At 35.3% G+C, this 15578-nt stretch overlaps 1 protein-coding gene across 1 annotated transcript; it reads right to left on the bottom strand.

Annotated features, from left to right (window-relative positions):
• Positions 1 to 3815: 3815 nt before the first annotated feature.
• On the bottom strand, positions 3816 to 13760 carry LOC123545280 (uncharacterized). The gene is made up of 16 exons (XM_053530177.1): positions 13361 to 13760; positions 12150 to 12338; positions 11366 to 11404; positions 10961 to 11023; positions 10585 to 10638; positions 10263 to 10331; positions 9885 to 10007; positions 9280 to 9546; positions 8725 to 8886; positions 8138 to 8251; positions 7581 to 7730; positions 6836 to 6946; positions 6532 to 6645; positions 6162 to 6311; positions 5030 to 5140; positions 3816 to 3877 (listed from the first exon to the last, which is right to left on the bottom strand). The coding sequence occupies exons 1-16, from the start codon at positions 13758 to 13760 to the stop codon at positions 3816 to 3818; spliced, it is 2178 nt and encodes a 725-aa protein (XP_053386152.1).
• Between the last annotated feature and the right edge of the window lie 1818 nt (positions 13761 to 15578).

Raw genomic sequence — 15578 nt, 5'->3', positions numbered from 1 at the left:
AAAATTATCCCCCTAGGGTCAAATATGGCCCCACCCCGGGGGTCACATGGTTTATATAGACTTATATAGGGAAAACTTTGGAAATCCATTGTTCAAAGAAGTGAATTCCATGCAGAACTCTGGCTGGCCTGGGGGTCCAAAGTTTTACATAGACTTATATAGGAAAAAAAGTATAAAGATCTTCTTGTCTGAAACCACAACACTAACACTTTTGATGTTTGGTTTGTAGCATTGTCTTATGGTCCTCAACCAAAATTGTTCAAATTGTACCCCTTCGGTGAAAAGAGGCCCTGCCCTGGGGGTCCCAAGTTTTATAGACTTGTATAGGAAAAAGCTTTAAAAATCTTCTTGTCTGAAACCATACGACCTAGGCTTTTGATAGGTCGTATGATGCATTGTCTAGTAGTCCTCTACCAAAATTTTTCAAATCATGTCCCTGGGGTTAAAAGAGGCCCCGCCCTGGGGTCACTTAGTTAATATGTGAGTTATATAGGAAAATACTTTAAAAATCATCTGATCCTATTTCCAGGACTGTTTGATTTTAATTTCCTGATGACCCCAAATAATATGATGTCACTTGACTGTGACCTTGACCTACTGACCTACTTTCTTGTTTTTTAAGATACAGCCTTGAAATTTTGATGACATACACAGTTTTGCACACAAATCGTAAAACTGAATTTCATTGACCATGAATGTGACCTACTGACTTTCTTAATATTTTATCATCAGTTTGACATTTCAAACATGTAGCTCATATTACTCAGGTGAGCGATCCAGGGTCATCATGACCCTCTAGTTTAAAAGTGCTCCTAGTTTTTTTCCTAGTTTTCTGCTTGAAAAATTCCTAGTTTTTTCCTAGTTTTATTTTTTCAAATGTATTGCTGGAGAGCCTGTATTTATGTTCATACGACAGTATTTTACAGTTGACATCTTTATTTTGAAATAATTATAGAAATAATTTTGCCTGTAAACCTAGTTTGTTGTTACAACAGGTCTTTATGTACGGTGTGGCGACCATAAAAGGTGTCCACATATTTGGACTATTCTGTGATTTTAGGATTATAAACATAGTTTAATCAGTAGTCCGCCCATGCGGGTACTAGGAAGCGTGTGTGATGTTAAGCTTCCAAGGAAGATTTTCGTTACCTTTTCGGAGTAAGAAGACAAACTCGCCTTTTGCATAATATTGTATTATAGAAACTAACAAGCATAACTTGGCACATTTCAACAACTACCTCCCGTAAACGTTTCTTAATTGTCAAATTTTATATAAAATAGACATGTTCATTGGACACAAGTGCATGTTGGACATCCGTCACTACTGTATTCACCAATGTCGTATCCGGAGTCACATGTCATAACACAGTGTAGGATTGCAACACATTCCCCAGGAGAAGGTGTGTTTATCTCTTCAATCATACCTGGAATTAACGTGATACTTCCTAGTTGACAGTTCAAATAATTCATCATCGGCTCGCGTCACTAGCAATTGCAAAATTATTAAGAATATGTGGAGCAGTTTTATTGAAATACGATTTATGAAAAGTGAACAGTGCTTTGGTCAGGCGTCGTGTTCACAAAACATCTTATTTTTCGGTCTTAGGAGAGTTTGAGTTTGAAAGTTTAATACTAGTATCAACTTTACTAAAACTTCAATGTTAAATTCCATCTGAGACTGACCATCAATACTGAGACGCCACTTGAAAATAATTATTAACTTAAATTTTAGTTTTAAACACGCTATTTAGATATAAATGGCAATTAAAGTTTTGATTATCAAACTCATCAGAGATTGAAAATGTTTTGTGAACATGGGGTCTAGATTTTATAAACTTGCTTGTCAAAGTGTATGAAAAACGTACGATGTGAATCCGGGGCAGAACACGAGGGTCCAACACATCCGGATACTGAAGCAAAAAGAAAAACATTTTGTGAATACTAATATAACAATATACATCCGAAAGTATGGCCTTTGACCCCTAAGTGTGACCTTGACATTGAAGTGAGCCATCCGAAACATGCACTATGCACGTCGTCTCAATGTGGTAAACATTTGTGCCAAAGTTTCTTTAAAATCTTTCAAACAGTTCAAGAGTTACAGAGCGGACACGAAACAAGGTCATATGACCTTTGACCCCTAAGTGTGGCCTTGACCTTAAACCGAGCCATCCAAAATATGCGCTCTGCACGTCGTCTCGATGTGGTGCACACTTGTGTCCAGTTTCTTCGGAATCCTTCAAGGGGTTCAAGAGTTACAAAGCGGACATGAAATTGCTAACGGACAGACACCGGTGTCATTACATAATGCGTCCCTTTGGGAGTATAAAAACATGAAAATACTCGCATATAAAATGCTGTACGAGGTTAAGAACAACAATAAAAGAATACTACTGCGTGCATACGAAACAAAAAGAAACTATTACTACCGTTTTAAAATACAACTTTCTAATGGTTCTTAAACATCTGCTTACGGTCAAAATTGTCTAATTTAACAATCACTAATAAGATTACGCAGCAATCTTGTGTCCCGTTCTTAGAAACAAGAAGTCTGATTAAGAACAGGGAAACACTAAATTTTGACAGATAATCAAGCAATGGAAAAAAGATGAATATATTAAGAGTTTCTAACCGTCGTGGATGCATTTACAATCTGGACACATTTCGCCATGTCTCTGTGTTAGTTTGTATGACTGCTCGCACTCAACCATACATTTGACAGTCTCAGGACACGATTCCATAACTGTTTGGGTCTTTGGTAAATCAGGATTATTGCTAGGACCTAAAATATATGAGCCGTGCCATGAGAAAACCAACATAGTGGCTTTGCGACCAGCATGGATCCAGACCAGCCTGCGCATCCGCGCAGTCTGGTCAGGATCCATGCTGTTCGCTAACAGTTTCTCTAATTCCAATAGGCTTTGTCCGGAGCATAACTCAAGAAATAATAAAGGTGCTAATTTGTTACTTCATACAATGATCGAACACAGTGAGGGGATGTGCAGTATCAAAGAACCATAACTCTAGGTGGTCCCATTTTTCAATTATCTCCCCTTATCCTTATAAAAAAGACTTGTCCAGAGCCCAAGTCAAAAACTATTTGAAGAATGAAGATACTTTACACATTGAGAGAGGAAGCGCAGTGTAATGGTCACATTTTTAAATTACCTCCCCTTATCGTTATATAGAAAGCTTGTCTGGAGCCCAAGTCGAAATTATATAAAGGATTGACTTGAAACTTTGCACATAAATAGAGGTCCAATGAAAGGAAATACAGTGTCAAAGAACCATAACTCTAACTGATCTTATTTTTGAATAACCTCCCTTTATCTATGGAAAAAACTTGTCTGGGGCCAATGTCATAACCATATAAAGGATTGTCTTGATACTTGATACATTGATAGAGGTCAGTGAAGCAAAGTGCAGTGTCAAAGAACCATTACTTTAGCTGACCCCATTTTTGAATCGCCTCCCTTTATGCATGAAAAGGAAAAGCAAGAAGCTTGACTGAAGCCCAAGCCAAAAACTATGAAGGGTTGATTTGATACTTTGTACATTAATACAGGTCAATGAAAGATAGTGCAGTGATAAGGAATCATAACTCTTACTGACTCCATTTTTAATTACCTCTCTGTATGTATAAGAAACTTGTATGGAATCCAAGTAAAATCAATGATATACAAAATATAAACATGTCAAAAAGAAAAGTAACAAGTTTTTTTCTGTTGTTATTTTTAGAAAATGGGTCGTCCAAAAAAAGTTTTTCCCACAACAGTGGTAGGTTCACGCTCCACTATGTCTCTTCTCGTGCGCCTTTAAATTACTTTTCCTCCGAAAAGACATTTCGCACTCCTGGCAAATATATTCATTCTCCGTGCTATAAATAGATAATAGTTTTACTGCTGTTACTCTCGGTGCAACAATTATACCTATATGCGTATTTAATACTTCTTTTTGTTTGTCTCTTTCAAAAGTCAGAATCATATGGTGCGGACAACTAAACTAACTATCGTTACTGGAAAGAACAAGTACTAGGCTTCCATCACCCATAAGCAACTGTCAACTTTTTCACTCAAAGATACATGGTCAGTTGGTCAGCTGCGCATATGATGGATTTAGAGCAAAATAATTTCAAAATTTTATCATCTTACCTATTTATGTATAGATATACAAGAGCTGTAAACGTGTAATTATTTCCAAGCTAGGATGAGGACCGACGCTACACATTTTCACTGTAGCATTTCTGTATATACTAACCTACCGGAAGAAAAACAGCCTATTCCCAGCATTTGCATCTTTTTTAACAATGTCAAACTGTTAACAATTCAGTCATTTAAAGACAAAGATGGTCTACATGCATGATAAATAGTCTTTGACGTGTACGTTACCCTCTGGGGAAAAATGACGTGTACGTCACCTCCTGAAAAATCGCAACGTGTACGTTACCGCACCCTTTGTCTTACGATATCTTGAATATTCCTATATAGTCATGTTAATTATTTGGTACAGGACTTTGGACAATGACAAGCTTTATTTTAAACTTAAATTCCAGCGGAAATCCTCTGCAGAATCTGTGCTAGGTGCGTAACTTGTGAACAGACGTGTTCGTTACCAAAATATTTTGCATCTTTCGAATCGGTTGAGCAAGGATTACGTAAAAACGGGCCTATTTTTAGCACTTTTGCGTGCACGTTACCCAAGTTAGTCACGTGGTTTCCCCACCGTGAACCAGATATATTGAGTTTTTTTCTTCTTCTAAAACATAATACTCTGTAGATTATTAAAGCCCTGTGTAAGTGTCCATATATTTTGAGTTATTAAATTAAGGAAATATTGATTAGAGGGATTTGATTATCAGATACTTATACATTTTAAGACAGCTATTAATTTATGGAAATACTGATTGGAGGAATTTATTATCTGATACTGTACTTATATATTCTAACATGTGAAAGAAAAAGGTATCTATCTTTAAATATTTAAGCGGATTCTCCGCCAAAAAAAAGTCTGGGGAAAAAACTAAAAATACCAAGCTGTTGTACTGATGGACAAGAAAGACCCAGACATCCTGTGCCTGCGGGAGCGATAATATTTGGAACTGAAATCTGTTTGACCTGAGGAATCGTATGCAAAGGGTGCACTGGAATTATATGAATGATATGGAAAAAATCATTAATATACATGGTGCTTTAAGTGCGTTAATTTAAATGTTGACTGTGACGAAAGCTTTGTTTCCATTTTCCGGCGCAGAATCGGTACATTTACATTATTAGTATGTGTTATCGTAATCTAGGTGTGGCTTAAACCCCCTAGCCCTGTTGTTAGAAACTTTCACGGGCTGTTAAACTAACCGCCTGTTATCTTTTGATTCAAAATACTAGTCTTGGTGGAAAACACAACTACGATGTTATAGTTTTACTTAAAAGAAATTTTAGTGTTCATAATCATTTACTTATACCCAAGTTGCTTTTGTAACTTGTCTAAACTGTCGAAATATAACTCTAAAAGTTAATCAGCCGTTAGCTTAATCGCCTGTAAAAGTTTTGAACAACTGGGCCTAGGTTGACTGATAGGCACCTTAACCACTGTACAACTCCCCGTGCAAACTAAGTTTTTTTTCCTGCTGGTGCTGCGACTTCACAAACCGCCTGCAGCTTCCGTCACTCTGATAGGCGGCACTATGGGTTGCTCACGGTGATCCATGTTAAAAGTATTTGAAACAATCCGGTTCATTTATAATCTCATAGAGTATACATATTCTTTCAAATGCATGCTACATGTACTTGATTTGTAGGCAACCTTATTTGTTCAGGATATGCAATATCCTCCTACATGCTGTTTTGTGTGGAATCGTATTCAAGATTTGAGCCACACCATGAGAAAACCAACATAGTGCGTTTGCGACCAACATGGATCCAGACCAGCCTGTGCATCCGTGCAGTCTTGTCAGGATCCATGCTGTTCGCTTTCAAAGCCTATTGCATTAGAGAAACTGTTAGCAAACAGCATGTATCCTGACCAGACTGCGCGGAAGCGCAGGCTGGTCTGGATCCATGCTGGTCGCAAACGCACTATGTTGGTTTTCTTCATAGTGCGGTTGATTTATTCATGTACAATAATTCATAAAGTCAGTAATTTGAAATATGAAAATAGCCTAGTACCTGCTACAGACTGGAGGCACGTGCAGCTGGGACAGCCATCCGGGCCTGTTTTGAATCCAAATGTACATCCTTCTTGACATGAAAATTTCGCATCACACTTCAATACTCTTTCCACAAAAACTTTTTGTACCTCGATTTTATTTGAAGTTTCTGTAAAGGAAAAGTCAACATTTCTGTAAGTTGCAAAATCTATTTTGTTACCAACGCAAAAAAATACTTAAAATTATAAGAATAAGGATGAAGACTTAATATTGACAAAATAGCTCTCAGCTTTTTTTTATTATGACTTTCAACATATATATAATATTCAGAAAACGCTATAACATGAATAACCATTTGAAATAGTTCAAATTTACTGATGAAATATTACCAGATGGTGCAATGCAACTACAGACGGGACATCCATCATTGTCGCATTTGAATCCAACTGTACAGCCATATGGACATGAAAGGGGCTGTTCACAAAGAAGTTGCAGTCGCTGTGCTGAAGAGAAAATAAAAGAATAAACTAAAACAAATGAGAATTGCTTTTAACTTAATCGATCCGAAGCGTACATCACATTTTAACTTACTGGCTGCCTGTTATATCAATCGAAAATTTTCTGAGTAATTTAAGTACAAATCTAGACATAAAATCAAACTTTTAATATAATAGTTGCATGTTTATAACTCACGGACAGCGTGTATTGCCGAGCACTGCGGTCCGGTACAAGCAACAATGGAAGGCTGAACAACTTGTGGCGTCGGCATCTGAAAAGCTGCTACAGGGACTCGATGTTGACTACCTACAGTAAAACACATAAGATACACTACCGGTGTGATATATGTTCTTTCAACATATCTAGTTAAGCTAGCTTTAATGGAATAATACATGAACACTATGTGGGCCTTTTTGTCAGTGAGATTTCTGTGTGTTCTGCAATCCCTTGAAATTTTAATTAAATGTTCAGAAGTCTTCTTTAATCATCTTCTCTTATCACTTCAATGAGAACATGCGATATGTAAATCAATATACAGTTTGGAGCAAATATTCGAGTTTTTAACGTTTTAATTCGCTGCAATGTTTGCATAAATCTTTGCCACTGCTTATAACATATCACAACAGTGACATATTTTCATTATCAAAGCCCATTCACTCTAAAACTTTTGGCAAAAACTAGTTTATAAATATAAACATCAACAGTAGGTATGTTTCCTGCGTTTTGCCAAAAAAAAGCAAAGCAAAAAATACCATTATTGAATTACAACAACACAAAAAGGCAGCGCAATATAACACGCATTATTACCGTCAATTTCCAGTTAAACACACACAAATTAGAAGTAAATAATTTACCAAAACGGTCTTGTTCTAGAGCTCAAATGATCTTTAATATATTTTCTTAAGTATTTTGTATGCATTGTTTTTTTTGTATAGTTTACCTATGACAGGTTGCAGACATACACAAGTAGGGCAGCCATTGTCCCCCGTCTTGTATCCGAAAATGCATTTGTCAACACAAGAAAACTCGGGATTACATGTTAACGCAGAGTCTATTTTTGTCGTATGTATTTCTATTTTAAGTGCTGTTTCTGAAAACAAGTAACTAGTAATATAAATATTTTGGTTCCTCTAAATACATAAATATTAGAGGAAAAGTAAAATAAAATATTGCGAAAATATAATTTTAGCTTAAGCCTTTATCAACAAAAATATCGTTACTACATGTAACAAATAAAAAATAATACAATCAATAAAAAAAAGGCACGAGAAAAGTATGCTAAACTTATGAGCCAGTGACCATAATAGTTAAAGATGTAGCTAAGTTATTTCTGCTTATTATATAATTAAATATTATTGTCTGAAAGATAAGCTAGTAAAAAGTTTTTACTAAAAACAAATACACATCAAATTAAAAATAATTTGACTCAGTAACTGAATTGGTTTTACGAAGTATACACATTTAGCACATTTCCTTTGATATTGTAAAAACGTTTACCTGCAGGTGAAACACAGTTACATGTTGGACAGCCTATTTCATCCCCTTTATATCCCACAGTGCATCCGTTAGGACAAGACAAGGGCCGTTCACAAAGTAGCAGAACCTTTGGCTCTGAAGAAAAAAAGTAAACGAATATTTTTATGGATAGACAAAATTATCAGTACGTATTTTCTTACCATTTTATGTTAAAATCGTTTTATTTGAAACAGTTTTACCTCTTTATATCCGAAGGAAAACAGCGCAAAGGCAATGAAAATTCAGATAATGATCTTATTTCAAAAACAATTAATTACAGTCAACCTTCGTAATTTTTCGTTATAAAATGAAGCACAGATAGTCTCTTGTAGAGCTTTTGTTGAGAAAAATTGCATCTCCATTGGAGAGATACATGTAATTCCTCCACCTCCGCTTTAGAAGCAATTAATGGCGAAGGAGAGCATTCTGGGAAAGTTCACATGTTCTTTATTTGGCCATTGTCTCCAGCATTAGTTTGACTGTATTTGATACAAGTATTTTCATATAATATCATTTTGGCATCTTTGATAATTTCTATATTTTAGTCACCAAAAAAGTCAATGAAATACCTCTGTTACACGTGCATACAGGGCAAGCTTCTGTGTAAGATGATATTAGAGTGTAACCCTGTGTGCAAGATTTCATACAGTGTACGGCATCTGGGCACATCCGCATGATGGCAATAAAATCTGGTTTGGGTGTAGTCGTTTTGGGGGATGGAGGGGTCAAGGCTGGAGTATAAAATATGTTAGAATTAAAATTTGGTTTTGGAACATATTCTAACGACGATGCATAAGCTAATTATGAGAATTTATTAGTATTTTAAACAAAATTATGATACAGCTTTCCGTTTTGTTATACAGGGCGAGCGAAATGATAATGGTACTGTAGTTTAAGCTTCGAGTAAACAGTCTCTGGAAAATTTGCAAAAGACACGAGTATTTAGGATGCCTTTCCATTGCATATACGACTGAGCTATGTTCTATTTTGCACAATTTTTACCCAAAATTGTGAAATGTGTATCATTTCTATAAACATAAGCTTGTGTAAAACAGCATGCATGACCGAATATTGTTTGCATGGTATCTAACATTTGATAAAATAAGAACCTTCGTCACACTTACGCAAGAAACAGTTGCAATCTGGGCATTCTTGTCTGGAGTTTTGTACCTGGAATCCATACTGACAATTGTTCATGCAGTATTCAAGGGTTGGACAGCGGCTCTTTGTAGCTTCTGTCGGTACTGGCGCCAAGTTCAGTCGGCTGGGAGCCTCTGTCGGTACCGGTGCCAAGAACAGTCGGCTTGGAGCCTCTGTTGGTTTCGGCAGTAAGTACAGTTGGTTTGGTGGTTTCGTTGGTGACAACAATAACAACGTCTTCTGTGTCTCAGCTATGTTTTAGAAAATACTATAAATTATACGTACACGTTCATATTGAAATATACAATTTTTATTATTCCACTTTACTAACATCTAAAAAGACAGTACTAATCTCACAAATAGATCATTTTATATAAAACTAATAAGTAACTTATTTATACTAAGATCCACCAAAATATGAAATAAGTACAGACACGAGATACAATTACATGTTTCATTGACCAGTTATAATCAATGCGACTGAGATATAAACACTCATTTGAATTTATTTTACGAATCGGACAATCACGTATTCAAATGAAAATTGTAATCAGTTATGATGTTATAACTATCATTTTTTTATACTTACGATTAACATGACTTGCTGATTGTGGACGTTTGGTTGAATGCTGAAGGGGAGACAATGTTGGTGTTGTCTGGGGTGGTAACAAGGGTTTCAGCGCTGGAGAAACCTTTCCCATCGTATGCATTCCTGTTAGAATTTGTGTCACATTTTCACTTATACATTTGTTCTAATATAATGAATACATTAATTGTTATACACATGCTATTCTTTAGACATACAAGTAAATTGTTTTTGTTCTTTGACAAATCTTAACTTCTCGTTGAGATACAGAAGTGAATAAGTTATGTAACCGGTTAAAATTCGTAAAATTGCAAAAATTATGTCACGATTAATTTTTGTTTAGGTTAAGATGTCAAACAGAACATTTAATGCCGGTTATACCATTTTTCGCAGAGCATGAGGGTCCTAGACAATCAACTCCTGGTAACGAGCCACCAGCTTTTAAGCCACCTGTTAATGTATAGAAATCAGTATATTGCATCGCTTGAACTCGATCCAAAGACTTTACATTCATACGCATGCGTGTATATATAAAGTGATGTTTTATTTCGCATTAGACACGGACTCCGGGAGACTGAAAAAAAAGACCCGTGAATCAAATTCATTATATTGGGACTCGGTTCGTGCGAGTAAGAAATGTACATTAAACTCTCAAAATCATGTTACACTAACATTTGTTCGAGGAAACATGCTAGCATCTTACCAATCGGAAGTGACGTCATCGATGCTCCGTTTCCTGGTCCATTATTCGGTCCGTCTGAAAAAAAAAATAGTATTGGCTCACAGAGACGGCAAGACATAAAACAAAATGTGTAGCTTTACATTTATCTTTCCATGTATTAGAAAGCGGCGATCGTTAACGAAATTTAAATGCACCCGAAAAATTCTTTAGTGTTACGTTTTTAAATGTTGCTTAACCCCAGATGACCACGATTAGGCTAATGTAACTTACAAGTACCATTCTCAAGCTTTATAGAGCTTAATTATGCTGTGATTGTATATGTTATATTATCCTTTCAAAAATATACATCACACAGCATTTTTGTTAGCTGAATAAAAAAGCATAAAAGATAACTTACTGCCGTTCATACAAAGTGGCCATGCACAAGGTTCACTATTCGTGCTACGATTTGCATTGTTGCCTTTAATAGAACAATACAAGAACAAAATTCAGTAAATATAGACATTTTCATGAGTTTGTTAGTTTAACGCGCAACGAACCATCGTGCAATGCCCGTGAGTAATCCCGTTCTTCGCCCCAATATACCCGGTACCTTAGCTCAAAAGTTTATTTGACCAAAATTAATTTGTATGGAATTTCTTTCTACTCAAGATATCAGTATGCATTAGTGTTTGTAGTCATCAACGACTAGTAGTATTAAAGGATGATAATTTGGAAAATGTATATTTCTATAGATAAAAACAAATATATTTAGCATGTTGTGTGATAAAAAAAAGAACTACCTGATTATTCAAAAACTCACCGGAGGTAATTATTTCATCCTTGGTCTTGTCAGTCATTGCTGTTTGAAAAGAGTGTGTACGTTTTGATTGCAAGGTAAAACAAAAAAATTTTTTTAGAAAATGCAAGCAGTTAATGACATTCCAAAACACTTCTTAACAATGTCAAACAGGAGCAATGCATGAACTCCGTAAGGCAGTCCTGAGCTCATTTGCAGGACCCGACAGATAAAGTCCCATGGTATCAGACATTTTTATGATTGCCATTATTTACTGAGATAACCTGAATATTTCTGCTGAACTATCACGGTGATAACTGCATATTTTATGTAGAAAGACATGGTCAAAAAGCCAATGTGTACAAAAAATCCAATTTGTTTTGTTTCAGTTAAAACTGAATCTGAAATGACATCGATTCACGGGAATTGTTTTTTTTTTTTTTCTTTTTCATTCAATGTTTTTTCACGACGTAGCCACGTGTCGCAACTGAATCACATGCGATCTTATATGAGTATGAGCAAAGTAGGCGCCGTGGAATTTAAATGGTCTCATGTCTTGTTTTCTGATTGTTATGTACATGATGAAATCTGTTTTTCAACGACATTTTAACAAACGAAATGCCTTTTTACACGACACTTTTCAGAACTCATTTCTATGATGATGTATTAGAGCACAAACTGTCATCAACCTACCCTCATACTGTTTTAACGAAATACACATACTACAAACATATGGATTATTTGTTTACAGTAATACACATACTACAAACATATGGATTATTTGTTTACAGTATAAAAAAAAACATACCCATTCTTGTCTCATTTTTCTTGACGCAAGTACACGGCTGGCAGCCATGTTCTCTGTCACGTGAACCCAGTTTATACCCATCCTTACAACTCAACATACAAAGTATAGTTCCTATACAGTTATTGTTTTCCTCATGTTTCATCTCCGTGTGTCTGTGTTCTGATACCTTTGCTGGCGACATTCCGTTGGCTGTAACAATATGTACAACAAAACAGCTATACAATATTAAATATTTTTGTGAAAATGTTGGTGTAATTTTATACGACATGTATTTAATAAATCTGAAGCAGGACCAAAATTTTAAAGTCATTTTTACCACAGACACTTGGGTCAGGAACCCCCACCCCACCCCACTGTCCCCCGCCCCTGCCAAAGGTTAGCGGATATTTTGTAGCATTTCATAAAACGCATCTTTTACAATTTCAGCGGGTTAAAAAAATGTGTATCATCATCAATGCTCCTAAAATAAGAAGTGTCTGTGATTTTTACCAAAACAATTGTATAACTGTCAAGTGTATTTTGCTGTAAGGAGAAGCAATCATATCTTATAAGAGGCAAACATGTGACTCAGTATTTGTTCCAACTCCCGACGCCCGATGTAAATAGTCGACAAGGTTACTACTAACAATTCTTTTTTAAAAGGGGAGACAACTTAAATATTTCGAGATTCTTAACTGGAAGATTATAGAGGATATTTGTTTGCTTCAGTGTAAGATTGAAATATCTTTCACGAGTGAACACCACATGCAATAATGTCACGAGTGACATAGCCACGAGTGAAAATGCTTAAGTGAAAGATATTTTGATCTTATCTGTAAAATAAACAAATTTTCTTTTAATTACGTTTCGACTAAATTTACCCATTTGTTTCTTACAAGTGAACAATACATTTGATATTTTTCACTGTGAAAGTACCACTCTAATCTTTCAATAATTCACTGAAAAAATGTAATAAAACGGTCCATACCATTTTGACTCGTTTATACCTCATTTACTGTAAGTCTCGAAACTAAAAGAATAGAAGAAAGAAGCACACAATGGAACTAAGAAAGCTGTTATTTGAAATTCGATGGTAAAACCATAGAATCATATCGTTTCTCGAAATACTGTCTTTGTCTTTTATTAAGACGATGTGCAACACGAAGAGTATTCTATCTAAGACTGAATCACTCTTCTAACAAGTATTATAACGTGATATATTGCATTAATACCTGGGCCACACGGGCAATATTTACATCCCCATTCGTCCTCCATTAAGCACCATGCAGGGCATACAATATCATCTATGATACACTCGGCTTCAACCTCAGATCTAAAGCTGCCTTGCAATGGGCTGCCCGGGAACGCCATTGGTGTGCCCATCATCATTGAGAACGCGGGATGTTGCATGCTCCGTGAAGATCGTGCATGCTTTTTCTGTGGCCATCCGCCACTGTAACCTGTAATAGTGTAACATGTCGTCAGTATTAAGTAAAACAAGAAAGGCAAGTGAGCAGCGAGTAGCTGTGCAAGTACACTGCTTTTAAATGCTGCAACTGCTACTGACTTCTCATGTCGACCAATTACATATTTAGGCGTGTGTTCAATAATCTTATTTAGTGTTACATACATATGTTTCATATGTGAATAATGTGTTGTCGTGGCATTCTTTTATTTTAAGACAGCTGCTTTTCAAAATACAGAAAAGCGAGATATTCCTTGGGAAAACTAACTTGTGACAAAATAACGAAGAGAAATAAATGGCAAAATTGTCTTATTGAGTGTGCAGTTATCAGAGTTAATATTACGAACATCTTGTAATTGCATGGCTAAAAATTCTAACGTTATGTGAACATATCATCGTGTCTTCTGTGAAATACTGAAACAATATACAAACCAAAGCTGTCACAAAATAGTCCTGACAGAAATAAATAAGCAAATGAAAAGTACAACACTATTTCCATTTTTGTCTAGCTTGATTAGAACTTCTAACATCAAAATAATTATCTGGTCAAATTAAGTGGCAGTGTAGACAAAAGAGCAGATGTTTTCTTTGTTGAAGGCAACACTGTCTGATACTTGAAGATTATTTCATGATAAAATATTAGCTAAATATGCTATCAGTCAATTTCAAAGTATATACAACAAGTTAAAAGTCTGAACTGTTTTAGCGAAAAGCTAGAAACGAAGCTTATATGGGGTACTGTTTTACTATCAAGTTATTCACCTTTTTTGTAAATTCTAAATCCATTCATTTATAATAGTTTCACATTTTCAGTTTGTGATATCATTAATTCATTTACGGATGTCACAAAATCGCTTTATAAATTCGTTGATATTTTTGGATATCAATGGATACATTGAAAGATATCGTGCATAAAATGATTTATAGATATATAGATATCTATAATTCGATTTTTTATACATAGAAACCGGTCATTTTACAATATCCTTTATTCAATTTATCGGTGATCATTACATTCCTTTTGTTGACATTCTTTCATCAGGCAGAATTAATCCAAAAGCAAAACAACGAATTTTACTGTTTGATAAGGAAAACTGGTCCGAATTCGCAAGAAAGTTACCACTCAGAATTGTCTGAAAACTTTGACTGTACAAGATTTATGGAACTCCTTTAAAAATAAATTAGAAGAATTAGTTTCAAGTCATGTACAAGTAAGATTGTTTCTGGTAAACAACACCTTCCATGGCTGAATTTTGAAATTAAAAAGTTAATAAAGATACGTGACAGACTACACAGTAAATTTAAGAAAAGTATTAATCTCACTCTGCCTACCAAACTTAAAAGGAGTCTACACCTCTGTCTGTTGTCAGTCAAGTTACCTATTTAGGCGTGGAAATATCATCAAATTTATCTTGGTCTCATCATGTGAATAAAGTTTCTAATAAAGCTAGTCAGAGCTTATAGGTTTCTTAAAACATAACATACATTCTTCTAAAAGTTCTACCAAGCTTAGAATACTCTTCTAGTGTATGGGATCCTTACCATCAGAAGGATATAGATAAACTAGAAAACACCCAAAGACAAGCTGCAAAATTTGTAACAAAACCCTGGGCACAATCTCAAATATCATTAAAGACTTAAATTGGAATACATTGCGAATTAGAAGACAATATAGTAGACTAATTTTATTTCATAAAAAGGTTTATTATCATGTAGATGTTGATCCAAAGTAATATGTTACACCTTACACAAGGCAGTCCAGAAACTACAATCATCTAGCATTTCAGATTCCATCTAGTACAGCTGATTATTACAAAAAATAATTCTTCCTTAGAACAGTTGTTCAGTGGAACACATAGAGAATAACAGGTTACTGTCTTTTGAGAAAGGGTTTCTCAGACTCGGCTAGATATGGTCCTGGAAGGAGCGATGCTTGCCGAGCTCCTTTCGGACCATATCTAGCCGAGTCTGAGAAATTACCATCT

The sequence above is a fragment of the Mercenaria mercenaria genome, chromosome 1, assembly GCF_021730395.1.
Source record: "Mercenaria mercenaria strain notata chromosome 1, MADL_Memer_1, whole genome shotgun sequence".
NCBI classification, from domain to species: Eukaryota; Metazoa; Mollusca; class Bivalvia; order Venerida; family Veneridae; genus Mercenaria; species Mercenaria mercenaria.
Note: the sequence above shows the minus strand (reverse complement) of the source record. Positions and strands in the feature narration are given on the sequence as shown.